Raw genomic sequence first — 27,986 nt, 5'->3', positions numbered from 1 at the left:
CTTAAAATTGCCAATTCAACCTGTTGTCCAGTGTTTTTCCAGAAATAGGTGGTATTTTTACGGAGTTATCCCACCCCCACGTAACTGCAGTAATATTCCTCGAACCTTCTGGGAAGGTTTTACAGTGAATGTTGGAACACTGTTAAGCATGTGTTTATCATCAGCCACGAGCATTAGTGATGGCCAAGCACTACTGTTAGATTATTTAGTTGGAGATCTATATTCAGTGCTGCTTTAACAATAATTTATAAGCTCGTGTGGCTTCTGTATTCTGTTGTTCTCTATGGAGATTACACAGGCTGTGTGCGTGTTTGTGTGAGTCTGTCAGAGGTAGTGGATCTTATACCAGTATTGTATTAATTTATTTTACATTCATGTAAAATACATTCAGAAAGTATTATCTTTACAGTGGGAATTGTAATGTCTGCAATTACGTTTTCTATCCGAAATGAGCAATGAACCTGTGTGTGCAATTTTAGGAATCAAGCAGCGTAGTGTAGTAACAAAACAAAGTAACTTTCAGTGACCGAGTCTTCAGGGGCTCCGTAATGTGTAGTGTGTTTACAACGTGTCTCACGGGCGGAGTTCGTGGAGTCCAACGCTAAAAGAGTGGAAGAGCTGAAACTTGACACTCTCCCCTAAACTCCACTTACTCGCTCAGCACCTGTCCAGCTCCAAAACTACACTTGAGTCTCTAAAGAGCGAAAACCTGGCGAGAACATCAACCCGTATTTGGAAAACATAGTGAAACATCTAAGGAGTGGAGCACAAACTGACTTTCCGCTGTAAAACCTCGCCGTCAAGGTAAGACTCAAATCTGATAAAACGTAAAATTGTCAAATGTCAAAGTCTGTTGCAGGTTTATCCATTTGTTAAATAAACATTAAATCTTAAATATCAAAACGTTTTGTTGCAAATGCAGAGCAACATAATGCAAAGGATTTAGCCCGATACCTATTCACCAGTTTTTTATTTCAATTTTGGGTTTCCTCTTAAATGATGCAGTATCTATTCAACGGTAACGGAAAACTCGAAGAAGTCGCTGCGCAGCTTTGGTTTGTAGCAGTTACCAGAGCCGCAATATGTTCTTCCACATGGAGAAGGGGTCCATTTTCCCCACTTTCTGTCATGGGTACGGGGTCTCCCACCAAAACAGCCACAGCAGGGGGCTCCACAAACCCTAAAATAACGGGCTGTGTCCCAATAGCCTGTATATATTCTACAGAGTGTGCACTGCTCATGAACAACCGTGTAGTGCCCAAGACCTTCCAGGCTTCATATTGTACGTCTCCCTAACGGATATTCAATGCAATGTTTGATTGTAAACGTCATATATTTTTGATCATGTGCACTATATAGGACTTGTGGAACTATTAGAGAATTTGAATTGTTCCTCAATTTCCACGTTATATAACAATAACATAACATAATGCCAGAATTTAGGCTTAAAATAAATAGTTTTTATATAATTTTGTCTTTCATATTTCCTGTACAAATTATTTTTATAATGAGGTAATGACTGAGACAGTCAAAATCCTATAAATTAATTAGCCTCTGGAATATTATAAATAAATAAAATAAAATGTGTAAAAGTGAGGAAGACTGTGTTAACACAAATGACAAAGCAGAATTTCTTGATCCCGGCACATTTTATTGTTTACATCGGAAACACTGGGGATGACATCAGAAAATGTTGTGGGTTGGTAATATTGAGTTAGAAACTACAGCTCTCCTGCTTTCAGTGTGTTCTGTGTAAATATTTTTTAGATTGCAGCATGACCTTAATATCCTTGCCTCATACTGTCTGTTCATGCCACTAATCTCATGTGGCATATGACTCAAGATCTCAAAGATTAATAGCATATGTTTGAAACTATGTGTGAGAAATGATAGTTTACAACATTAATTTAAGTAGAGATTGTTGGTTTCCTTGCAACCCCCAACAACACCACATGAGCTATCACGCTGGCCCCTAGTTTGACAGGCCTTGTTATAGAGGGTATATTGAATGTTTAGGGCTGGTGAAAGGTGCCTCCTGCAATAGAGGTAACATATTGCATGTACCCACATAATAGTTTTCACTGAACTCTGCATGTATTATATGAACCCAGCTCATACCTTCACTGTAAAACATGTAAACTGAGGGCAAACCAATGTGTTCAATAAAGCTGGAGTATTAAACTCAGACACAGTGGCAAACTACAGGCTTGAGGCAATGATGTATATTAATGATAGCTAAAGGGATTGGGCCTTAGAAAATAAGGTGGAATGGAGTGGAATGCCAAATGATTAAAATACATCAAATGTGATTTCTTTAAAATGTATTTTAACCATTCTTTCCCCCCTTTGACTTGGTTGGCTTATAATTATCCTGAGTAGGGCTGGTCTACTTGTAACTATGTACCTTTCCACAACAGGACTTTCCTCATGGGGTATACAAGAACAACTTGACCTGGAGCCTAATGTGGGTTACATTAGACCACTGCTTGTTGGCTGTGGTCCTGCTGTGATCTAGAGATCATGGCTGTCCAGATATATCTGACCTTCTTTACCAAGATATCCAGCTGCCCAGCCCAGATCTAAATTTTGACCTTGTGGATGTCTTAGATATTAAAGCTACTTTTAAGTAAATCTTAAAAGTAATTGATTTGTGAAGAGAGTTTACCTATCATATAGTGTTTCATGGTATACCAATACTAGAAAAGTATCTCGATACTTTGTCATTAAAAACAGTACAATACTTCATATAATAATGAGTACTGGTGCTTTAAGAAGGAGTGTCTTCAATAAGAGTGGTATTTTCAAAGAATGCCACAGGAGGGTGGAATGTCCCCTCAGAGCTTTGCCTCCCCTCTCTCCTTGAATGATTTTGCTGCTAGTTTTAGCAACGTTTCAGACCTTCTAGCGAGTCATTAAAAAACAAACAAACAAACAAAAAAAAAACAACTTGCATCAGCGACTTTCTGTACAAACTTTAGCTACTTTTTATAGAACAGAATCTCCGGTAGCACAACTCATTAGAACACCAGGACTGACCGTGAGTGGGGGAGACGGCTCTCTCCCCGCGGCTGCTCTGCTCCCAGAGACAGAGCTCCGGGAGAAAATGCTTCTTCTACATGGCTCATCTGCAGCGCAGTCGGTCCGCACGGCAGCTCAGAAGAGTTGCAAATGTCCCTTTTTCTGAACTCCTGAACTGAAATCGCATAATTGATTGGAGGCATTCAGCTTTATTTAAACAGTAAACATGTCTTATGAATGTATGACACGGGGCAGAAGGCGCCCCGTGTTGTTTGTTTGGATAAGCTATTTTTTCCCTTTGAGGGTTGATTTCAAAAGACATATTTTTAGGTCCCAAAATAACGTAGCGTTTGTTCATTCACATTGTATTTTTTTTTAAAGTACAAAGAAAATGTTTTTTTGAAAGAGTTTTCCATTGATCAACTTTGTTTCTGATGTCTACAAAACGCTTAAAACATTACCCTTCCTTTCAATTATACTGTTCAATTGTTTGGGAACTGAGGATACACATTGTAGTTTTACTAGTGGATTTATTGACAGTTCTTGCTGCATATAAGACTTTAGCTGACTTTAGTCCATGGTCATTGTTGTCTGATTTCTTTTCATAATTATGTGCTGTAGGAGACCGATCTTGATGTCATGGGTACTGATGCCTCGAGAACTTGGCGTCAAAAACAGACTCATCTGAACACAGCACATGTTTTTCACTCTCTGTCAGACAATCTAAGATGACCTTGGACTCTACAGCAGTCTTGAGAATTAAAAAATGACAAATAATTCTCCAGAAATTGAGTTTGCACATGTTGTTCCTATTAATGAACAAAGTATGGAGATATTTTGAACAGTCAGGGGATTTACACTTTAAAGTGACCGAAACAAGTCATTGTTCTCATATGCTCCTTTGTATACACATAACCAAACCTTGTGCAGTGATTGGTGAGTGCAGCACCACACCCCTGCTCTTCCCACCTGCTTTATTTGGGGTGTGTGTGTGTGTGTTTGTTTGTGTATATATGTATGTGTGTGTGTATATTTTGTTTTCTAGTCTCCATGTCCAGTCACACTAGTCACTCTGTTTGAACAGTGATGTTAGACGTTGTGTGCATGCTACACCTTGCAAAATCCTCCCTCAGACTCAGATGGAACTATCTGGATCAATTTTCATTTCAAATTCCACATGTCTTTCCATGGTTGCTACAAATGTACACCACTCATAGCCTCATGTACCCCCTTGAGAAGAATGTAATGTGTGGTACGAAGGTTGTTTCATGCTCACAAGTTCTGGTGTACGTGACCAGGAACTATTTGTAGGAGAACTCTGTGATTAGCTGAAACAGTTGGTGATGATACTCCATGTAAACCTTCATTAAAGCACTGCTTTGGCACATAAATCACATTTCCACTCTTTTCTGCTTACCTATACGACATGTTTTTTGTATTAAGTGGGCCTCTTTACTTACAAGGTCGATACCATTGCACATCAGCCAGATCTCCTTATGAGGTTGGCATAATGTTTTATAAATATTTATAAACCTGGCATTATTGTATTACATGATTAGTAGTAAGAACTGTGGTAGTAAGGTCATAGTGTCCAGACTAACTATTCATCAGCAACTCTACTTGGAACAGTAACTTAAGCAAATGTGAGGATTTAGTGACAGAACAGTGGTCATGTCTTGGCCAACAAATTACATTTAACATGAGGGACAAATTGTGAAATACCAGCTATTCCATATTTCACTGGTCTTCCATTCCAGCCTTCAAATCCAGTTTTCGGTCCTGGAATTTGTAATGTCCAAGTTTAATCAGACTGTTGTTATAACCGAATGGCCGTATAGTGTCATACCTATCAGTGATTACAAAATCTAGGAACTGAAACTGGATCTTACATCTACATCTAAAGACCTCTGGTTTGTGTGAAATGAAGACAGACAGTTTGCTTTGGGGTTATGCTTTGGACAAATTTCCTGTAGTCATTACAGGATTTAACACCATACTACTTTCTTTTTTTAAAAGAGTGTAGCAGCCTCTTTTCACTTTTTCACGAGTGCTTTAACAAGTCCACTCTGTGCACACTTTGCTTGCTTGGAATGTTTTGACAGATGGCTTTTAGTTAAAGAGAACTTTTGCATGATATTTTATGTCACAATTTTGGTTTTCAGGGGTTTATTTAGAAAAACAGCTCCATTAAGGACAACTACAATAATTCTTTTATTACACAGTAATCAAAATCAGTTCCGTACCAGAAGACAACAGCTCAATATTTCAAACTTTTATTTAGAAGATAAATTTATTTCCAGATACCAATCAATATTTGGCTCAAATGTGGCACGCCTCAGCATTCCTCTTTTGACTGTAATTTGGCCTTGAATGATGGTATTGACTCAGTACGAGTCTGGCTGCCTCAGCTCAGCCACAGGTCCACCTTATATGGGCCAGGTATCAGATGTGTTGTGGACCAAATCTGGGCCAAATCCTACTTTGGTCCAAGTCTGACCCACACAACACATGTCATTGCCCATGTGAAGCCTGGCTCATAACAGTTTGTCCTCTTCCAATCCATGCAACATTCCCCAGTGCAATAAATGAGCCATAAGTGGCAAACATGGCATAGATTTGGTGTAAATGTTTCTGCTTTCTGGGTTATAGTCCAGTAGAGAACAACGTTTAGGTAGCACTGCACAGGATGCTTAAATATCTGCATTTGATTGATTTTACTGACTCAAATTATTTCTCAGAGTGGATTCTACTTAATATTCTAGTTAATATTAATCTTAAGAAATTGCAGTCCCAAATTTTACATGCCAATAAGTTTTATTTGTCATTGATACTGACAGTGGTATATAAGTACATGAAAACTAGTCACTTCCTATATCTGTGCATCCCGCGTTTTGCACCCTGCACTCGTCTTTGGTCAGTGCATTGACAATCTTTTCTGTTTGATGGATTCCATGTGTGTCTGTCCAGACACACATATGCAGAGCCTGCCTGGAATATTGTGGCCATGTGATGTGTGGCCATTCTATTTGTAGGTCACTAGTGAGAGAGAGAGAAGTCTTCAGTATCCAGGAGTTCAGAGATAGGTCTCTCTTACATTTTCAGCAGCAGGTAAAGTTTATGTTGCTTTAAGCTCTGTATATTCCTTGCTTATCTTTTGCTCTTGTTACTGATGCTCTAGTGGGTATGTCTTCCCACGCATACATGTCAAATATTTGATTTGCTTCAAGGAATACTGCCAACATAAAATCCCAGTTGACATAAAATACTAGGTTGTGCTATGCTGTTAAAGTTTGAATATAGTTCAATTCTCTCCTGCTTGTCTTTGCTGTGCTGAGATTTGCACTTAGCTCTAGGTGTTTGGAATTTTCATTAAAATTGATTGGAAAAGCAATGTAGCTTTAATTCACAGGAAAATGTCAGATCAGGAATTTAAGGTACATTTAATGCATTGTTATGCGAGCAGTTGGGGAGGTGAGCAGTTAGGGAGGTTTAGTGGTTTATTGCTTTAATCTCATTTAATTTAGAATTTCCGGCATTAAGTCGAGTTAAAATGTGCATGACAGGCCCAAAGTCTGTAATCGCACATGGACAAGCAAAACTTGGCCAGATCATGCTGTGCCCCTGACTGATCTTAAAGGGCCAGAGACCCTTAAAGTGCATTTGACCTATTTTTACCCCTGTGTCTTCCAGGTTGGTGTTTTGTTTCATTTTAAGTACTAAATATGATCTTGACTCATTCAAAAGTGAGAACATTATCACTTCCTGGTCTCTAGAACATTTAACTGAGGGTCTAGCAAGACAGGAAATGAAATTCCTGAGAACCTTTATCAGCCTGAGTACTTTCGGATAAGGAAGCTAATCCAAGATCAGCTTGTCATGATTGTGACATCTTCATTTCTACGTTGATATGTTTGCTATTCCTTGTTTTCTCTGTCATGTTAGTCAAGGGGCAATGAGTACATACATTTACCAAGTAAGATTTTGAAAAATTCTGTGTTCTTTTCCATACTACACACGTCTCTGTATTTGTACTGTATTTCTGATATTCTGGCCCCCCCTTGGTTATGCAACATGTCAGTTTGTGGAATAGTATGTGTCTTAGAGTAAGACGGATTAGCCTCTGTGGGCCCCTCTGCCTCGGGAAGTAGTCACACTCAATGGATTTCCTTCCATATTGCTCAATACTGCAGGGAAACAGTGCAACACTTCAAGCTGGAGATATAAGAAACCCACTACCTACCTCTTGTATCAGGAAGGTACATAGTTTCAAGGTTTCATAGAGCCTTTTGGTCTAGCATAAAGAGATGTGAATAACAGAAAAATTGATGACAAATCATTATTGCTATAATATTGTTATCTAGTAATGCTAGTGTCTTTCAAACTCATTTTCTTTCTCTGGATTGGTTTTTAGTCAAATGCTTTTTTTTTGTAAAAGTGAATATGAATGAAATTTCTCTTGTGAGAAGAGCACTTCAAACCCATAAATCACTGCACAGCTGCTTTCTGCTGGAGTTGGAAGGACAAAATGTTCATTTTGCTGTTCAGTGCTAGTCTCTAAATGATGAATAGAGGTCTAACACATGCTCTGAGGACCGGAACCAGTCATACCACCTCTGCCAGAAAAGCTGATAACAATCAGAACCATATACAAAACAAAAAAGAAGAAAGTTCTATGTAATAGCTGTCCCCCACAAATTTGTATTTGTGATCTACATATTCATTTGATTGAAATCAAAATTCAGAGTCAATTGAAGTCAAATTGCTAATAGCATTCAATGCTATTAAAACCACTGCAAGAAAGTTATTGATTCCTTAGTGTGTAATATTATTTTACAGTGACATATATGTGGAAATCTACTACCATTTTAGTATCATTAACATTACATAATAAAATTTAGAAAAGTGGGACACACTTCCTAATCATTGAACCCAGTTGTTTTAGTCAGTTCCAATGCCACAGGTGTCTAAAAGTAGGCACCTAGCCATGTAAAAAGCTGCTGTAATCATAATGTGTAAGTGTCCATATAGTTTATATATTTCTTCATTTTTTGAACCTCACACACCTCACTTTCAGTATCTTCCCCTACACCACTGTAAAGAAATGTAAGAATGCAAAGATGCTCATCAAACCACTCTGAATAACTTTGTTTACACACTGACAATTGTATTATGCAGAAATTAACAGTATGATATGTGAAACATTCCAAATATGTGAAGATTTATAAGCCTGGACCTACCAGCAGGTTGTAGCAATTTTAGAGGTTAAAGAGATTAATCAGATAAAGGAAAAAAATACATAGAGACAGACTAATAGAAGAATATGCAATGCCCTGCCACTTTACAAATTGGTAGATTTTATTAAAACTTTTTGTAATGAAGTATTTGATTTTCTTAAGTAAATAAAAAGCCCATAAAAGCACTCAAGATTTTGTTGTACCACAATCAACACTGAAATGATGGTACAGATGATGCTCTGGTCTGCCAGTTTTGTAAAATCACATATAGAGTTTTGCTCATTTGATGCTATTCCATCAGGTAGGCTGCGTGTGGGAATTGGGACATCAGACCAGACTGGAGCAGACCAGACCAGACAGGACCAGAACAGACGAGCCATGGTTTTACAGAAGCTCCTGAGGATTGGGAAGCAGCTGTTGCGGGTGAAAGTGGTGGACTTTTCAGAGGATAGTCGTCTCTCTCGTTGTCTGAACACTTTTGACCTGGTGGCTCTGGGAGTGGGCAGCACCCTCGGGGCTGGTGTGTATGTCCTTGCTGGAGCGGTGGCTCGTCAAAATGCTGGTCCTGCCATTGTACTGTCCTTTCTCATTGCGGCCCTGGCCTCAGTGTTGGCTGGCCTGTGTTACGCTGAGTTTGGGGCACGAGTACCCAAAACTGGTTCAGCGTATCTGTACAGCTATGTGACAGTGGGAGAACTCTGGGCCTTCATCACTGGCTGGAACCTGATCCTCTCCTATATCATCGGTAAGACACGACATGAGTGCTGAGTTTATACAGCAGCTACAAGTAGGGCTTACCGTATCGGAGTTCATGTATCCTTATATAAAGTGCATGTAAAAAGAAAGAATTTAAAATAATTAATTTTGTCTTGGCAAAGCTTAAGCCAAGTCTCTGATTAATAGAGTTGTAAATCTCTGACCTCATAATGACAAGATTCAGGATTTGGAAATCACTCTATATAACCAAAAACACATGTTGTTAGGTGGATTGGTGACCTCAAAAGAGTCCATAGGCATGAGTGTGAATGTGTGAGTGTGTCGCCCTGTGAAGGACTGGCACCCCCTCCAGGGTGTGTTCCTGCCTTGCGCCCGGGTAAGCTCCGGACCCACAGTGACCCTGATCTGGATAAGCGGATACAGACAATGAATGAATGAATGAATAATTTTGAATCTCCAGTCCAACCGCAGTGTGTATGATTGCTTTATTTAGATTGATTGAACAAATGCTGACAAAGCATTGCATGTGTCAAGCCATGAATATGTTTTGTATAATAGATTTTTATCTTTTACTAAAACCTGATGCTGGGGTGTGTGAATATCTGCTCTTTCTTAACATTTTAAAAGGCACGTCCAGCGTAGCCCGAGCTTGGAGCGCCACTTTCGATGAACTGATTGGGAAACATATAGAACAGTTCTGTCGTCAGTATATGAGCATGAATGCTCCAGGGGTGCTGGCAGAGTATCCAGACATATTTGCTGTGGCCATCATCTTGTCACTCACAGGTAATGCTTCATGATTTAACAAGCCATTTCTTGCATATGAAAGCAGCTATGAAAAGCAATTTAAAGAATGTTTTAACCTCAGTGATAATCATACATTTCTCATTTCAAAAGGAATCCACTAATTCTGTGTAATATCTGAATGGTAAAATCTGAGATGTAAACTAAGTTATCCAGTGTGGATTAATATGGCATGGCATAAGCTTCCCTAATGATTTTAAAAGTGATAAAAAACTGGGACTGCAAAGTAATCAAAATGGGATCATTTTATTTACTCTCCTGCATGTCTTTTTGAATTTTTGTAATGTTTTCAATGTAAAAATGGCCTCATATCTATTTTTTGAATTGCAGAATGGTGCCATTCATGTCAAACATCTCTGAAACCTTTTGTTTACATTTGAACTATTCAGATATGATTTTTTACATCTTTTGGACTTATCCTTTCATTTCACTGTCATAGGCTTGCTGGCCTTTGGGGTGAAGGAGTCAGCTATGGTCAATAAAATCTTCACCTGCATTAATATTCTGGTGCTGCTGTTTATGGTGGTGTCGGGCCTGGTCAAAGGTACGCTCAAGAACTGGCAGCTGAACCCTGAAGATGTCCTGAATGGATCCAGCTCCTCAGGCTTCAAGTGAGCAGCATGCAGAAGCTGATCCCCCATATTCAACACCCCTTTCTGTTCTGCTTCCCAGTACTTAGCAGGTTCATCATCACCTCTAAAGCTATTTCAGTGCTGGTTATAGAGGTTTAGTGGTGGGTTCATGGGAGACGTTGTTGTATATGAAGAGATTTTCTATGGCATTTACCAAAATCGCTGTCTCTGGTTCTCATAAAAACTGAATCCATAAAAATTATAACTTTTTTTGTTTGTTTGTTTGTTTGTTTCTTGGTTTCTCCTTTTCAGTACATCAGCACCTGAGCTATCGGCAGAAAGTTTGGGCATGGGCGGGTTTATGCCCTTTGGCTTTACCGGAGTCCTGTCAGGAGCTGCCACCTGTTTCTATGCTTTTGTAGGTTTCGACTGTATTGCCACCACAGGTAAGTGAGTGCGTGAGAGGTAATGGGACAAGGGAAGGGGTTAAATTTTAAATATTTTGTTTCATATTCTTCAACAATTCAAAATAATTTCAGACCGTTCGACAAATATTTATATCATTTTAATCACAATACAAATGTAACCTTTAAGAATATCCCGTACAAAGCCATTGTCTGTTGGGAAGCCCTATATTTATGCCACTTGCTCTGAGTTACACCAAAGGTGACACACTGCTTAGAATGGAGTTTGTCAGAAAGATTTAGAGTTGGTTTTCCACTCTCTGTTTAAGTGTAGGTAGTGGTCTACACAGTAAATGTTTATGTTCTGTCTGTGCCAGTCCCTGCCCACTTAACACTCCCTCAAGTTGTGTGCAGGTTTCTGTCCGCTTCTAACTGGTTTTCAACCGGTTTCTCAAACAACTTCTGGCCCACTACCCCCGATTTCACATTCAGCACCCTTCACGCCCCTCCTGTTTCCAACCTCTGATTGGTGGAGGTGGTTTTAAGTTTGCCTGAGCATATCTGTCTCTCAAGAGCAAGCTGCCATGTTTGGGGCAGTCTCATAAACCATGCTTGTCCCACCCCCACCCCCCCTACCCCATTCCCTAAATGCATTTGGCCTTTCCCTTGTGCTTTGTACTTCTGGTAGGAACATACCAGTCTTGCCTTTGGCTAGCTACAGTGCAGATGGTCAGACTGCAGACGAAATGCCAGGACACACACTTAGATATACACATGTCCTGCTTCTGCAGTACATCTTATTTTTACACAGACATTTTACAAATGTCAAATCCACTATGACTAAAGCTCCAAACATATTTGGAGTTTGAATGGGGTTTTCAGTGGGTTTTAGATTTGGTATTTGCTTTTCTTTGAATATGTTTGAAATTGTGAATAACAATAACAGAGCAACCAGTTTCTGTCCAGATAATATGATATTAATATTTCAAGTAGCTTTGATGCCTGCATTTTGGAATGCTTTGTTATCCTTTACACTTTAAAGAAGTTTGTGAAGTTGTGGGTTGACCTTTGATGTTCAGAGTTTTGGTTGCTTTCAGAACTCCCCTTAAAATGACCATTCTACCCCTTTCTACTCTGTTCTTAGCAGCAAGGATAATCTTCCCCAAACCTTTACCAGTAATATGGTCCTGATTTTCTAGCTCTTAAAACCAAGGTTAATGTTTTACAGGTATTAGTCTTCTGTGTTTATAATGTGCTTTATTAAGCCACATTATGCCATAGATTGCTTGTCTTTTAACTCACATTTTAAATGATGGTGAATAGTTATTTAAAAAAAAAACTCTGCTCAGCTATGAAGGTGTTATGACAGGACAATTTTGAGAACACATCTATCAATGTGTGTTTTTAGACTGTGGGAGTAAACCCACGCAGACATGGGGAGAACTCACAGAAAGTCACCCAGAGCAAGACTCAAACACCAACCTCAGATCCCTGGAGCTGTGTGACAGTGACACTACCTGTTGCACCACCGTGCCGCCCTATAGTCATACTAAATTAATCAAATTAAACTGAAATATCAGATATCTTGGTGCCCTGAACGCAATCAATTTCAGGACAGTCCTATTCCTGAAGTCTTTATACTGCTTTGTGTCTTGTTATACCAGTGAGGCCATTCCAGTTTTTGCACATAGGTCACTTAAATATCTCCTAGGTGAGGAGGTGAAGAATCCACAGAGGGCCATCCCCATCGGCATCGTCTCCTCTCTCCTCATCTGCTTTGTGGCCTACTTTGGCGTGTCAGCCGCTCTCACAATGATGATGCCATACTACATGCTGGATAAAAACAGTCCTCTGCCAGCAGCCTTTAAGTATGTGGGTTGGGAGGGGGCCACCTACGCTGTTGCTGTAGGCTCTCTCTGTGCACTCTCCACCAGGTAAGCATGAAGTTAACTATAGGCTTAGAGCTGGATGCTGCATGAGAGAAAGTGTTAAATTCCACAACCAATTCCATCCTCCTCCTTTGTCTCCACACTTCAGGGCTGGGTGTGGCTGCTGCAAATTTGGCTTACTTCATATAGAAACTACAACAGTGCCTTATTTTAAATGCTTATGTACATATATGTAAATGTTAACATACAGTACTGTATTTCTGACTTCATTTTTTAGGGTGTTTTTTGAGTCTCTACTTATGCCAGATTTATCCCTGATAGTCTTGCTTGTTAACAGAAAGTGTGTAGCAATTGCTATAAATCTGCCTGAAGGTTAGAGCCAAGAGAGGGTGGATGAACTTGATTTTGGATTGAGCCCTGCTGTCTGTGCATGTGTGCATTTGTATATTTGTCTTAGGACGTACATATGACCCCCTTGCTAAAAATATGCAGTAAAATTTGGCATGAAGTGTTGAGTCATAAATCGTATTTCATAGTTATGTAACTAAGAATGATTCAGGCCCTTTTGTGGTAATCATGACTTACTCACCCAGAGATAAGATCTCTAACAACTCTTTTAAACTTACTTATGACTTGTGTATTTAACTACGTATGTATTAAATAAAGTAAGAAATGCTGAGATTTTCTCCAGATCATTTTTCAGGAAAGTCTCTGAGGTAATCTTTAGTGCTCTAGAGTTCAAGCTGAGGGATATAAATGTGGGCTACAGATTACTGCATAACATAAACAAAATGTGATTAGTTTTAGACCGGAAAAGGCAGTTTACAGCTAAAGCAAATTGTGTAAAAGGGGGATTATCCAGCTACTTGATATGATTTTATAAATTAAATGAATATATTGAATATATGTATATTAGTATTTATAATGAAGATTTCAAAGTTGGAACCAGTTTTACATAAAGGTCTACGCTTTTATTTGTTTCTATCTTTCTGCAAAGTAACCCTTTGATTTGTTGTTAGGGAGGGAGCTGTATGTGGCATTTTGTTCAAGTGTCATAATGAACTATTGGTTTATGGCTTATTCTGATGAAACCACTGCAGCATCTGTCTGCTGTTTGGGTTTCATCACAGACTGTGAATGCACATTGCAATAGGACACTGAAAGCAGTTAATCATTCTTTGACCTGCATGGCATGGCCTGTTCTCCCCCCACCCCATCTCTCACGCTAGCCTGATTGGCGCCATGTTCCCCATGCCCCGGATCTTGTGGGCGATGGCAGATGACGGGCTGCTCTTCAAATACATGGCTGAAATAAACCCGAAAACAAAAACCCCCTTATCAGCTACTCTAACATCTGGCCTTATGGCAGGTGAGAATGGCTCTTAATACTATTAACCTGTGGCCTTGACTTTGAGACTGAACACTACTGTCCTGCTGTACTCACAAATGACACTGTGCATGCAGTAACTAGCCGCGTGGAACTGGTGTTGGGATTCTGTCATTGGTTTGGCTTCCATTTTGGGCTTGGAAAAAAGCATGTTTAGCATGTTTGGCATATTTACCAAGTTTGAAAATGGTGAGTTCCATGTCTCCCCCAAGAACACCAGGGGTTATGTGTTTATTTATTTATTTCTGTTTTTGTTTTGTTTTGTCTGTTATGATATACACCTCCCCATCCCCCACTTACCCCCATCCAATCTCTGCACCCAGTCTCCTGGGTTCCATGTTCCCCCTCCCTCGTATAATCTTTGCCATGGCCCGAGATGGTCTTCTCTTCTCTTTTCTGGCCCGTGTGAGTGAAAGGAAGACGCCCATCGTGTCCACTGTAACCGCGGGGGTCATGTCCGGTAAGAGTGGAGGACCAAGGGAAAAGTGCTTAAACCTGCTCTGGTGTAGTGAGTGTGAGACAATTAACGGCCCTAAAGTTTACACAAAAACAGAGAGCTCTTACTAGAACAAGACTGGTTTACTCTTAAAATTAATATTAAAAAACCCACATGTTTAGTCATTCGTTATACCAGTTGGAAAAAAAAAATAAACCTGACTCCAGGAGTAATCAGGATTGATTAATTTTTATTGACACTGATTTCAGTTTAAAATGGTTCCAGCATGGTTCCTATTGGTGCAATTGAAAAACAAAGCTCTTTTTAGTTGCTTCTGTTTGTCCCTACTCTATTTACTATCTTTTTAGCAATGAAACCTCAAATCTCTGACAGGAAAATGAAAATATTTCTTACTTTGTATCCATGCCACTATAATATGCTCTTATCACAAGTTATTTCAGACCATTTCTGTACATTTGGTTATGTTGTTTTCTTAAAGCAAAAACATCCAGTGTTTTCAAATTATGTAAAAAAAAAAAAGTTACATTTTGATTTTACAGTGTTTCTCTTTTTTTTAAATCATTATAAAGACATTGTTTCTCAAGCTAGAATGAGCATAGCTGGTATATGGCTTGTTTCATTATCTTTAATATTTGCCTGCTATATATATATTTATATAAAATGCTGTTCTTCTTCATTTGTGCAAAACCTGGTGCCAGCCATTTACACAGTAAGACTGTGGTTTCTTTATCTTGGTTCTGGGGGGTCCTCTGTTCTTGACATTTCAGTCTTTTTCTTCATTTTGAACATCCAGTACAAGAAGGACTTGGGTAACCTTAGACGTTGCACTTATCAACAACATAGCAATGTAAACATGTTATTCGGGTTTTTATATATTACTTGCATTTGATGTTTTGCAGACAATACAAAAGGCAGTGTAGCAAAATGACATTTTGAAGGACTAATCAGCTTTTTTCATGTTAGAGCAGGGTAAACGGCAAAATGTGCAGAACAGAGTTACTCCCAGACCAGGACTAGGTAGAGCTGCTGTAAGGGAATGTAGTTTCCTGGTACTGTGACCTGTCACTGTAATATTACAGTTCGATACAAACAGATGAAAGGACAAGGTCAGTCGTATAAATACTTTATGTTCTTTGTCCTTTCTGGTTTGCACAGCCTTTTGATGGGTTTTATTTGTGTCTCTGATGCTTGGAACTTCAAAAGGATGACTTACTGTGGACACTGACTCTACAGTTTGAAAATGTTGCCGGTGACACAATGTGACGTAGGAGCACTATTTATAGGTTTTTTCTATGTTTTTCCAGAAACACGGTTATTGTTTCTGGTGGCAGAGATCCTTGTCTATTCATCTTTTTATAAATGATGTACATTATATGGACAAATGTTTGTGGACACCTGCTCATAAGCATATCATTTGCAAAGTTTGTAGTTTTTTGGGTCTTTTTGGGTAGTCTTTTGGGAAGGCTTTACACTTTGATTGCATCCAACTTTTAATAGTGGTTTTAATGTTAAACAGTAGGCCTGCATCAATACTGAATGTTGTGTGTATGTGTGTGATTGTGTGCTTCTGGCTGTGTTTTTGTTCTGCTCCTACACAGCTATTATGGCATTCCTGTTTGACCTGAAGGATCTGGTTGACCTGATGTCTATCGGCACACTCTTGGCATACACTCTGGTGGCTGCTTGTGTGCTGGTGCTCAGGTGAGTCTGTTAGTCTTCTATGAGTCACTGGGAAACAATATGAGCACAAAACATACGCAAAAACCTACTGCACATCCTACTACTGAGGATTTTAGTAGGTCATGTTTAAAGTCAACATTGTTTTAACACTAAACAGAACAGGACCAATAGCTACAGAGCTGGAAACCTAGTCTGTCAAGAGACTTAATGATATGTCTCTTTTGATTTAAGAAATCTTAAGCAATCTGATATCTGCTACTGTAACAGTCTTCAATATGAATGCATAGTCCATTTATGGCACACGGTTTATGAATCCCTAAAGAACAAAAAGTGAAAATATTTTATTAATTACAATCTCCCTTTAGCTCAAGATCATTCAATGCAGATGAGAGCCTATGACTGAAAGAGAATTGACAGACATGTAAGCAGGATTCAGAAAATGCCATAGAACAAGAGGTGCACTGGATAATTTAAAAGAAAAGGGATTATTGTAGAATGAAGTCAACATGTGTTTTATTGACTACAGCAAAGCTTTCATATGTTGTACATATAAAGTGATTAAAAAAAGACCTGAAAGCCATAAGAAAAAGTAAATAATGCAATGAAAACCAATATTTCAGCTCAACAGTCAAAGGAAACTCTACATGTACCACTGTCTACTTGAATCAGTTTTTAACAATTAAGTGTCCATCTGTCAAAAATATGACACACTAGCACTCCGTCCTCACATATCACATATAATATCACATTTCATTACAATTTGATTTGAAGTTAAATTACTTGCAATTTAATGGATTCAGTTAAATTACAGTACAATTCACAATTAAAAGGAAATACAGTAAACATTCAAACCTAACTGTAGTGTAAAACTGACAGTATTAAAGCATATACTCTTCTATATATTCTGTATTCTAAAATCTTTAGATCGATTATCCAGCCAGATTGTGTTTGCTTTGTGTAGAACAATACAGAGACTGTGTTTTGATGTTTCAGGTACCAGCCAGAGCATCCCACTCAGGTGTATCACATGGCCAACACTCACGAGGAGATAGAGCTGAGTGAATCATTCAGTGCAGCGAGTATGGGCATTCTGCCTGGTGTGGAGGAGCGCTTCAGCTTTAAAAACCTGCTCTTCCCTGACAATACAGAACCATCCAACCTCTCTGGCTCCGCTGTCAATGTCTGCGCCAGTCTGCTAGGTATAAAGTTAATGAAGGACATGGATGTGTGTTTCTATTTGTTATTTTTAACGTAATATCTGGAAATTTGATTTACACTACAGGGTAATTCTAATTGATCTAGATAAATGAATGCATTTAAGTAGCTTTTGGGGATGTATAGCTGATATTTCCTATATGTTTTCTGCAGGATTCCTGATCCTAGGTTTCAGTATTTTGGCCGTTCAGGGTGGTTTAGCCAGATGGAGTGTAGCTGTTCTCAGTGTGATAGCCATGGTATGCCTCATTCTTACTTTAATCATCTGGAGACAACCAGAGAGTAGAAGCAAACTTTCATTTAAGGTTAGTGCTGTTCCTTGTAATTTACAGGCATAATATGAAATAATTTTTGCAGGCTTAAATATGACCATTTCTCCTACTGTTTGACCCGTCTGCAGGTTCCTTTGTTACCCTTCATCCCTGTCATTAGCATGTTTGTAAATGTGTATCTGATGATGCAGTTGGACAGAGGGACCTGGATACGTTTCGCTCTGTGGATGTCCATTGGTATGTGCAAACCCACAAGTTGAACTGTAGTGCCTGCTTAACATTTCAAACACATTCTAAAGAAATTCTCTAAATTGAACTGTGGATTGACCAATACTGTGTATAAAAATGTGTGACTATATGCCTTTTAGCAATGAATGTGACTGAAACAGCCAAATCAACTGATCAGAAGTGGAATCTACATGCTTTTTTCCTGTACAGCATAGTCCACTTACAATTATGTAGATTTTAACTTGTGTCTTGTGTCCTTTATTTATTTCTCAATCTCAGGCTTGGTTATCTACTTTGGCTATGGAATAAGGCACAGCTCAGAAGGCACTCTGGTTCTCTCTATTCCTGATGAAGAGTCAGATCCATGTAAATCCACCTGTGTTCACAATGGGGACACTATGTCTCATGAAAAAGAAGCTTTTCTTCACACCAGAAGGGAGGATGGGGTCGATGAAGATGGAGAGCTCTGAGGAAGGGTGCAGGATTAGCCTTTGTGCTGTCTGTGTCATGACACAACACCGGAAAAGCCCCAACTACCATCAAGCTGAGAGTGGGCAGATGATTGATTAAATATATCACTTTACTTATGAGGGAGTCTGGTCAGGGGGCCCAAATTTAGAGATGGCATGCTATTGCTGTTTCTTTTTGTTATACAGATTATGAAACTCATGGTATTGGCTGAAGCCAATACTGATCCAATACATTTTTAAAAATCTGTGCTTTAAAATGAGGTATTTTTTTATTATAGAACATCAGTTAAGATGACTACCTAACAAATTGTTTCCTACAACGTGAAGTATTTCAGCAGAAATAACACAGACAAAACCACCTGTGTTCATTTCGGAATAGAAAAGGATATAATTGTCACAAAATCCAATTGACAAAAACCGACTGTTCATTTTTTTTCTCCAGGGTTTTCTCCTGACGTGAGCAAAGTATTGATTCTGGGCATTGGGTCAGTGACATTTCTAGTTTAAATTCTTAGTTAGCACTTTGCCTTTCTAATTTTGACAGTCTGGCTTCAGATTTTGTCTGGTTTTAGACAGAGATCATTTGTGTCTAAAACCATTGCTATATCATCATCAGACTGCTCTCAACATGACAGAGAATACACTACAATTAACACAGTTTTAACAGAATCATGGATGCTCAAATCTTTATAGATTATCTGTTGATCATATTAGCCTTTTTGAAAATGAAGTTCTCGTCATGGCTGCATTACTGTATTTTGTTGTAATACTTAGTCTGTTTGAGACAATGCTCCAATTCTGTGAAACCTTTTCTGCTAGTTTCAACTGATAACTTGATATAGGAATTCTATAGTTTTACTTGTAAATACTGCCACCTGGAGGATCATTACAGAAAATCTAAACTGAATATGTACACAGTTTTCTGTGTGCGGGACGGCTGGATGATCATTGGATTGTTGTGAAATTATTATCCTGGATGTAATCAGTAGTTCTGCAAAACAGATTTACATTGACAGGTGACATATTAAAGAAAATGTGCTGGGCCACAATCAAACAACTATATTTAATAGTTTCAAAGCACCTTGGCGTAGATTCTACAAGTTCCTGGAACAGTACTTGAGGGATGAAACACCATTTTTCCAATATATACTGATAACTTTTTACTGGTTTGAAGTGAATCTTCACTCAGAGGTGTGCAATCCTAGTCTTTTAAATCTAACACTCTGGAGGTTTCAGATCTAAAACACCTTTCTCTTGGCTGAGATGCCTCTGAAATCTTGTATTGCCTGGTTCAGGTGTGTTATATCGTGGTTGGGGTTAAACTTGAAGACATGGTGGATCCTCAGGACCAAGATTTGTCTCATCTGTTATAAGTGGCAGCAAAATGCCCCCATGACAAAAGAGAACCATAAGAATTGTCTTGGTGTATGTCCCACTGCCAGCTTGTGAAGAATGTGATGAAGCACAACTCAGTTTTCCCCACATCTCTAGAGCAATGCCTTTGGTTTTTTGCACCAGTAGTTTTAAAAATGTGCATTTTTCTTTATAATGACAGGGTTTATTCACTGTAATCATGCTGTTGTATACATCTCTATGTACTTATTCATAGACATTTTGCTGAAAGTTTGATTGCATTCTGCATGGATTATTCTGTATTTCTTACACTATTTCAGAAGCCTCTCAGTCCCATATTTTTCAAATCTGTGATGATGTCTTTCACATAGATTTAAATTATAACTCATAACTGCTTAGTTGTACCATTTGAAGGGTCTGCACTATATCTATCTCCATTCATTTCTTCCTGTAGTTTGTCACCTGCCTGTATCTACATATGTGTGCTTGGACTTTTAAATGTTTGTACAAAATAACATGATGTCTCTGATGGATATGGCCCCAATTTGTTCAATACTCAAGCCAAAAACAAGATATTAATGTGAGACTTGGTATTAAACAAGATGTTACTCTCTGTAGGTTAGTTTACAAAGAAACACATCACAGCAGTAAGGTTTCAATCAAGCGGTAATGCGTAGACCAAACCTGCAGTGTGCTGTTCTAATTCTTCCTTATATTCTTGGCAAAGTATGAAATTACCTGTAAATTAGGAACTCCGATATGTATCATGTCAGAACCTGAGATGTATGTGCAGTGTCATTGTCATGTGTCGTTTTCTGGTCAAAATTTAGCTAAACATGGAAAGAAAATAGGTTTGTTTTTAAATTAATGTCTTATGGGGAAAAATAGTTTAAACACTTGAAATAAATTGCTTGCCATTTCATACACTCTCACAGACCTTAAGACAGTTGCTGACCAGAGGGCTATTTCACAAAGAGAAGTTATTCGGTTAGGTAATGACTGTCCTCTTAGAGTAGTTAAGGAATCTTCCTTTTGGACACATCACAATTTTCCTTTTACTTGAGAAATCCTGGTTTTATGAGTTAGCCACTGATATTTTTATGTTGAACTGTGTGTTATATTGACTAAATATTCCAATATTCATTCAATATAATACACAAGTAAAAGTTAGTATTTCCTACTGACATTGAGTTAGTAATTCCTTCTTTAAAAACACAATTTGCTTTAATCAAACATACAGTATGTGTCTGTAAGCCCCTGTAATGTAATGAAATGCTGTTTACAGTATCTCAATGTGTTCTTTGTCCATGTAGTTGTACCATTTCTACTGTGATTTGTATATTTAGTGTGAAAGCTTGGAATGGTTAAGAACTGTTTGTCTTGTGTGTAGTTTTAGAACATTGTCTTTCTCATGTGCCAATTACTGCTGTAAATAAAATGCTTTTTGAGATAAGTTTATACCTCATTATTGCTTTAAAATATAGTTATTTAAGTCCATAACAAGGATTGACCAAAAAGATTGTGTAGTTGATGTCGAGTTACATTTGAGTGCATTTGTCTTTATAAGTCAAGTTTACACCAGATATTGGCCCAGATAACTAAATAACACCAAATAAAACAATGATAATTGTTTAAGAGCAGCACATTTTTAAATAGTATTCGACTGCTCAGGATTGGTTGATTACACTCTCTGATTTAAATATTATAAATATATAAACTGCAGTACATGTACTTGGGATGCACAGATAGGGCCTAATGTGATTCAGTTCCATATCTAGCAAATACTGGCAGCAGTGATTTTTATGGATCATGCCAGTTTGATTTTAATGTTACTCAGCATCCCTATTTGTTTGTGTATTCCCATTTATGATGCATTTCATAGTGAAATTGCCAAGCACCATAAGGTACTGTTGGAAGCTATCGGTCAGTCTTGTCCATAATGTATCGTCTTCATGTTTCATCCACTGTTTGGTTGCGCAATTTTAGCTTGTTGCGGTTCCTCCGTTTGACCGCCGAGGGGCGCTATTGAAACGCTACAGTATTGTCGCCACAAATGCAGCGTCTCAGATGAGCGAAGGTGAGCTGGAGAAAGGATGCTCCACTAACACCAGCGAGATTTTTTTTGTCGCCCGTTTTCCGACGAGCCCCGCCTCCTTGTATGTGATTGGCGAGTTCAGAAAGACTTCATAAGCAAATAAACAAAACAATCTATGTTGAATAATCAACTGTAGAATAGTTTATCGTCTAATAAGCTATTTAAATGACGAAAGAATAGCCCTAAACCTACAATACATTTTACTAAAGTTAATACTAATTAATTACCCCAGTGTCTATAGGATTTTGATCAATAAAGACATTTGACTCATTACCTTTTTAGCCTTTATTTATTTTAACCATTGAAACTTTAAAAGATGCAGCATTTAGGCCACTTTATCCCAATAACTTCTTATTCGTCTGGACCTGGTGTTTGTTAAATTTGTCTTAGCAGAGCCTTCACACCTCTGGGGCCGTGCCTATTTTTTTGTCCTTTTTATATGAACACCTGTTTCTGCCACATAAAATAATAATAAAAAGACACCAATGATTTTCCATTAATATATAAATGTATATCTCAATATTTCGTGATTCTCGTCATTCTGAGGCAATATCTCATTATTTATAATACCTCAATATACCGAGATAATATACTGAGATAGTACACTATAGAATATATTGACTTAGTATCTCAAAATAAGACTCTCAAAATAATGGGATAGTATCTCAATATTTTGACTTAGTATTTAAAAAATAATAAGATAGTATCTCGATATATTGAGATGATTTACATATTAATACAAAATGTGCTTTTTTTGTTATTTATGTGGCAGAAACGGGTTTCCATTACCAAGTGGCTAACAATCTTAGCTAAATATCCCAACCTCGAGCTCTACTAGCGCAGGTGAGACGGTTGGCTAGTCCTCTCATTAAAATGAATAAATAGCTTCTAACCAATCATTGCGCAGTAGTCAAGACCCTAGTGTCCAATCACTTTGCACAGGGGGCGGGGCTTGTCGGAAAACGGGTGGGGAAAACAATCATAAATAAATAAATAAACAACGCCTCCCAGCATCGCGCGCCTGGATTTTCCCTCGTCATCCGTGAGAGAGGTGTATGAAGCGAGGAGAAGTGGGCTTAAAAGGAGCAAGATTTTTTTAAAGGGAGGTTTTAAAAGGTAAGAGTGCTTCAGTGATTAAATTAGTGCAGCTGATTGGACTCGCGAGCACAGTGCACTGATATTGTTACGAGTCTTCTAAATTAGGATGTGCACATGTTTCATATGAATCGATCCAATAGCCTACTGCTGTCGTAGTCCATGTGTGTCTCTGCGTGTGTGTATGCAGCACACTCTTTGTTCCCCCCGAGAAACATGACGCTGAACCGGTCAGGTTGACCGCGGAACAAAGAGAGGCGCGCGCGTGAGAACCCACCTGAGCTGCTGTCTTAACTTAGTTGACGGTTTGTTTAAAGACAATGTACGGGATTTCTTTGACACACTGTGTATGAGGTGGGCTCTGTTGATCTTAACTCTTTATTGTATCTATTTGTTGTGTTGATGGATACCTGTTCATGCGACATTTCTCTTGAAAACAAGGTTATCGTTATGCAGTTTGTGCCCCGTTGGCTGATAATAGCCTCATCAATTCTAAAAATCTAGGATTTTCAATCAGCCCCAAGAGCATTAGTGAGGTCAGGCTGATGTTGTGTGAATAGTTCTAGATCACCAGCACCTGTCCCAAAGGTCTTGGATGGTGTTCCATCACTCCAGAGACTGCAGATCCAATGCTTCTTAGCCCAGTCATGAGCAGGCTTTATAACTCTATATCTAACAATGAAATTTACTACTGAGTATGGTGAGTTTTAAGCTCCTTCTCCTCTGTCAGTATGTAGTTTCGTTTTGGTGCAGTTCTATATAGATACAAACATGCTGAACACCTTTGTCCACAGTGTACATCCTATAAAGCAGATTAATACACAAAGAATAAGAGGTGTCTACTGTATGTGAAAAAAGTGTGACATAGCCTCATGTGCACTTGTGCAATTCTGAAACATTTGTGCTGGTTTTCACAAATGGTTTATATGGGTTCAGGAGATAATGCATGGAGCCTGTATTGAGCCATCACCATGCCATGGGTTCCTACTGGTGTTCATACACTTAAAAGGTTTAGACACCCACCATGAAACCTTGGGCTGCTGGATAAAGATGCATAAGCGTTCTGCTGAACTCTCGATCCACTTTGAGCTGTGCAGTCTCTGTGGGGCTGTATGAAAGAGAGAGCCTCAGGCCATGGCTTATAGCCCACTGCACCGACCTGTTAATGAACCTGGCCATGGAGGAGCTCAGGTGTAGCTCTGGCAAGTGCTGCTCATCCTGATCTACCCCCACTTAAACACAAAGGTTCCTTAATGGCTCCTGGTTTTGATAAAAACCTTTTCTCGCAAGTTATTTAGATTTTGGGGAATTTTAAGAGGGTTCTTCTCTGGTCTCATTTATAATCAAATTTTTAAAAAGTTCCTTTGATTTAACAGTCCTTTATTTTCATGCTGTTTTCATTAGAGACGAAGGTTTATTGTATAAAATATTAATATTGTTCAAATACATAAGAAAAAAAAAAGATATAGAATCTAAGACTGTCTGTGAGGAGTTGGGTGTGTTCTCTCTGTGTCCGCGTGGGTTTCCTCCGGGTGCTCTGGTTTCCTCCCACAGTCCAAAAACACACGTTGGTAGGTGGATTGGCGACTCAAAAGTGTCCGTAGGTGTGAGTGTGTGAGTGAATGTGTGAGTGTGTGTGTTGCCCTGTGAAGGACTGGCGCCCCCTCCAGGGTGTGTTCCTGCCTTGCGCCCAATGATTCTAGGTAGACTCTGGACCCACCGCGACCCTGAACTGGATAAGCGGTTACAGATAATGAATGAATGAATGAATGGAAGTCTGTTTGTGTCCCTCCCTCTTCTCCACTGCCATTCCTGATCAGTTGTTGTATGGTAGTAACTTTTCATATTTTGTTGATTTTATTTTATGGTGGGCTTCTCAGGTGGTGGCCAGATAACAGGAGAGGACAGGAACATCTTTTAACACTCTCTCCTGATATGTTATAGAGCGCAGGTTCCCCCAGGGGCTTCAGATTGATGGATGAGAGAGATGGAGAGATTGAGGGGAAGAGGCAGTTGTCTAGAAAAGGAAGGTACAAGTGAGCACATGAGCTATGCTGATGATCCTGTAAGATTAAAAGGACTTTGCTCCCTGCTCACCCTCTGATCCAGCTGCCAGTTAGTGGGACCCACTGTGTACGATACGGCTGAGAGTGAAGACGGCCTTGAGTTGAGATAAGACTGTCTGTGGCTGCTGGGGGTCTTTGAGGTCAGTGTTCATACTAAGGATGGTCAGATTTATAATAAAATATCGATTCATTGAGTCCTGAGATTTCCTAGAACTTTAAAGGAAACAGATATAAGAGAAAATAAGCAGACAATTGTGTAATAATAATAATAATAATAATGTTACAGCTTCCATTATTTTCAAGGAAATTGCTTCAGGTTTGCAAGGAAATCTAATCGAACATTGTTCCTCTTTATAAAATTCAGCTTTTATATAGCTACACATTCTTTCAGACCGACAGAGTTGAGCCATCTCTCAATGAAAGGATTGGATTTCATTGTTTCACACTTGTGTGTTGATTGATATCTCTGCATAGTCACAATAAAGTAATCCTGTCATAATACACCCCTATAAAATGTATTGGATTTATGACACTAGCTTTAATTGTCTTGTTATCATACAGGAATTAAATCAGCAGTATCTCCCATCCGTAGCTCATATACCCAGTGGAATGGATCACTGTAGCTAAAAATGACCATCCCCCTGAGCTTGCACACATTTGCACAGGTGAAACTGAGCACAATGAACTGTTGTTACTGAAACTTGCTGAGGCTGGCCATTCCTGTTGACAGCCCTTTGTAGTCATGCTGTTTTTCTCTTGGTCTTCCCCTGTTCTCTTTCCGTCTGCTTGTACCCCAGCATACACCCCCAGCCCCTTACCCCTGCCCCCACTCCTCCTCAGCCCAGCCCTGATGCCTTTAATCTCCCGCCTCCATCGATCTGGACTCCCCCCGCCTCTCTAGCTCATGTCCCAAATCCATCTCTGGGCTCCATTTTTTCGTCTTTGGCTCAGAAGACTCAGGGGCTCAGCTTCCGACGCACCAGTCAAATCAGGCAAAATGTCATTGATGTCTAACTCAGCCATTTTGAGTCTTTTGTTCCTGTGACTGGCTGAGTTGATAGATGTCTTTAAAAAAATTTGAATAAGGCACGCAGTAATGTATGCAGACCTTTTAATATGCATATGAATGTTAGAGAAACCTTAAATTGCCACGCTTAACCAATTAGAACTGTATCATATCAGTCTCTTGCGTCTACATTAGAGCACTCACTTCAAAAGCAATGCCTACTAGAGCAGGTTGTATATAATATATAGAAAAGCATTGACAAAAGAATGAGAAACTCTTTAATTATGCTTAATCCCAAGTGTTGGCTACAGGGGTGCAGAACTCCCAGCGCTGGGCTGGTTAGCAGTGGAAGTACATTCTCTGGAGTGATAGAGCACTGTCTATTACCTGACCTCACCAATGTTTAAGTGGTAGAATTCAATCAAACCCTCACAGCAATGTTTTTATACATCTAGAACCCTTGCAAAGTGTTACATACTACCTATAGATACCCTACCTTTCAGAAGAACATTGGATGAGAGGGCATCTATTATAGACCATAAAGCTTTTAGTAGGAAATTGATTATTAATTTATGCAAATCCAGACATTAACTCATTATCTAGTACTTTTTGACAACTGGATATACAGGGATTGGACAATGAAACTGAAACACCTGTCATTTTAGTGTGGGAGGTTTCATGGCTAAATTGGAGCAGCCTGGTGGCCAATCTTCATTAATTGTACATTGCACCAGTAAGAGCAGAGTGTGAAGGTTCAATTAGCAGAGGGTAAGAGCACAGTTTTACTCAAAATATTGCAATGCACACAACATTATGGGTGACATACCAGAGTTCAAAAGAGGACAAATTGTTGGTGCACGTCTTGCTGGTGCATCTGTGACCAAGACAGCAGGTCTTTGTGATGTATCAAGAGCCACGGTATCCAGGGTAATGTCAGCATACCACCAAGAAGGACGAAACACATCCAACAGGATTAACTGTAGACGCAAGAGGACACTGTCTGAAAGGGATGTTCAGGTGCTAACCCGGATTGAAACATAAAACCACAGCTGCCCAAATCACGGGAGAATTAAATGTGCACCATAACTCTCCTGTTTCCACCAGAACTGTCCGTCGGGAGCTCCACAGGGTCAATATACACGGCCGGGCTGCTATAGCCACACCTTTGGTCACTCATGCCAATGCCAAACGTCAGTTTCAATGGTGCAAGGAGCACAAATCTTGGGCTGTGGACAATGTGAAACATGTATTGTTCTCTGATCACATCCGGGAGTGTTACGGTGTGGAGAAGCCCCAAAGAAGCGTACCACCCAGACTGTTGCATGCCCAGAGTGAAGCATGGGGGTGGATCAGTGATGGTTTGGGCTGCCATGTCATGGCATTCCCTTGGCCCAATACTTGTGCTAGATGGGCGCGTCACTGCCAAGGACTTCCGAACCATTCTGGAGGACCATGTGCATCCAATGGTTCAAACATTGTATCCTGAAGGCGGTGCCGTGTATCAGGACGACAGTGCACCAGACACACAGCAAGACTGGTGAAAGATTGGTTTGATGAACATGAAAGTGAAGTTGAACATCTCCCATGGCCTGCACAGTCACCAGATCTAAATATTATTGGGCAACTTTGGGGTGTTTTGGAGGAGCGAGTCAGGAAACGTTTTCCTCCACCAGCATCACGTAGTGACCTGGCCACTATCCTGCAAGAAGAATGGCTTAAAATCCCTCTGACCACTGTGCAGGACTTGTATATGTCATTCCCAAGATGAATGGACGCTGTATTGGCAGCAAAAGGAGGCCCTACACCATACTAATAAATTATTTTGGTCTAAAATCAGGTGTTTCAGTGTCATTGTCCAACCCCTGTATATTTATTCTTTTGTTATCTTTTTTTTTCATTCTTGTAAACATTCTCTGTAACACCAGCATGCATGTGGTTGCTGTAGGAAAACAGTGGTGTTATCATCACACCTGGAGACTTGTGGTGTCGATCCTGTGTTTAGTGTTGTTTGCTGAACTGCATTG

General features: G+C 39.3%; 1 protein-coding gene across 3 annotated transcripts; it reads left to right on the top strand.

Moving 5' to 3' along the window:
• Positions 1 to 603: 603 nt before the first annotated feature.
• Positions 604 to 21,135, top strand: slc7a1a (solute carrier family 7 member 1a). Of its 3 annotated transcripts, none has more exons than XM_066650620.1 (12): positions 604 to 804; positions 8,558 to 8,997; positions 9,597 to 9,755; positions 10,213 to 10,384; positions 10,658 to 10,791; positions 12,461 to 12,683; positions 13,868 to 14,007; positions 16,081 to 16,183; positions 17,156 to 17,361; positions 17,531 to 17,682; positions 17,778 to 17,886; positions 18,157 to 21,135. In XM_066650620.1, the coding sequence occupies exons 2-12, from the start codon at positions 8,631 to 8,633 to the stop codon at positions 18,345 to 18,347; spliced, it is 1,956 nt and encodes a 651-aa protein (XP_066506717.1). In that variant the 5' UTR covers positions 604 to 804; positions 8,558 to 8,630; the 3' UTR covers positions 18,348 to 21,135. The 3 variants fall into 3 exon arrangements, with proteins under 3 accessions (XP_066506717.1, XP_066506718.1, XP_066506716.1); XM_066650621.1 differs by lacking the exon at positions 13,868 to 14,007 and adding an exon at positions 14,349 to 14,485 and having other exon boundaries at positions 8,554 to 8,997; XM_066650619.1 differs by having other exon boundaries at positions 8,554 to 8,997.
• Positions 21,136 to 27,986: the final 6,851 nt, after the last annotated feature.

The sequence above is a fragment of the Hoplias malabaricus genome, chromosome 18 (genome assembly GCF_029633855.1).
Source record: "Hoplias malabaricus isolate fHopMal1 chromosome 18, fHopMal1.hap1, whole genome shotgun sequence".
In the NCBI taxonomy this organism is placed as follows: domain Eukaryota; kingdom Metazoa; phylum Chordata; class Actinopteri; order Characiformes; family Erythrinidae; genus Hoplias; species Hoplias malabaricus.
This window is presented reverse-complemented; position numbering and strand designations above follow the sequence as displayed.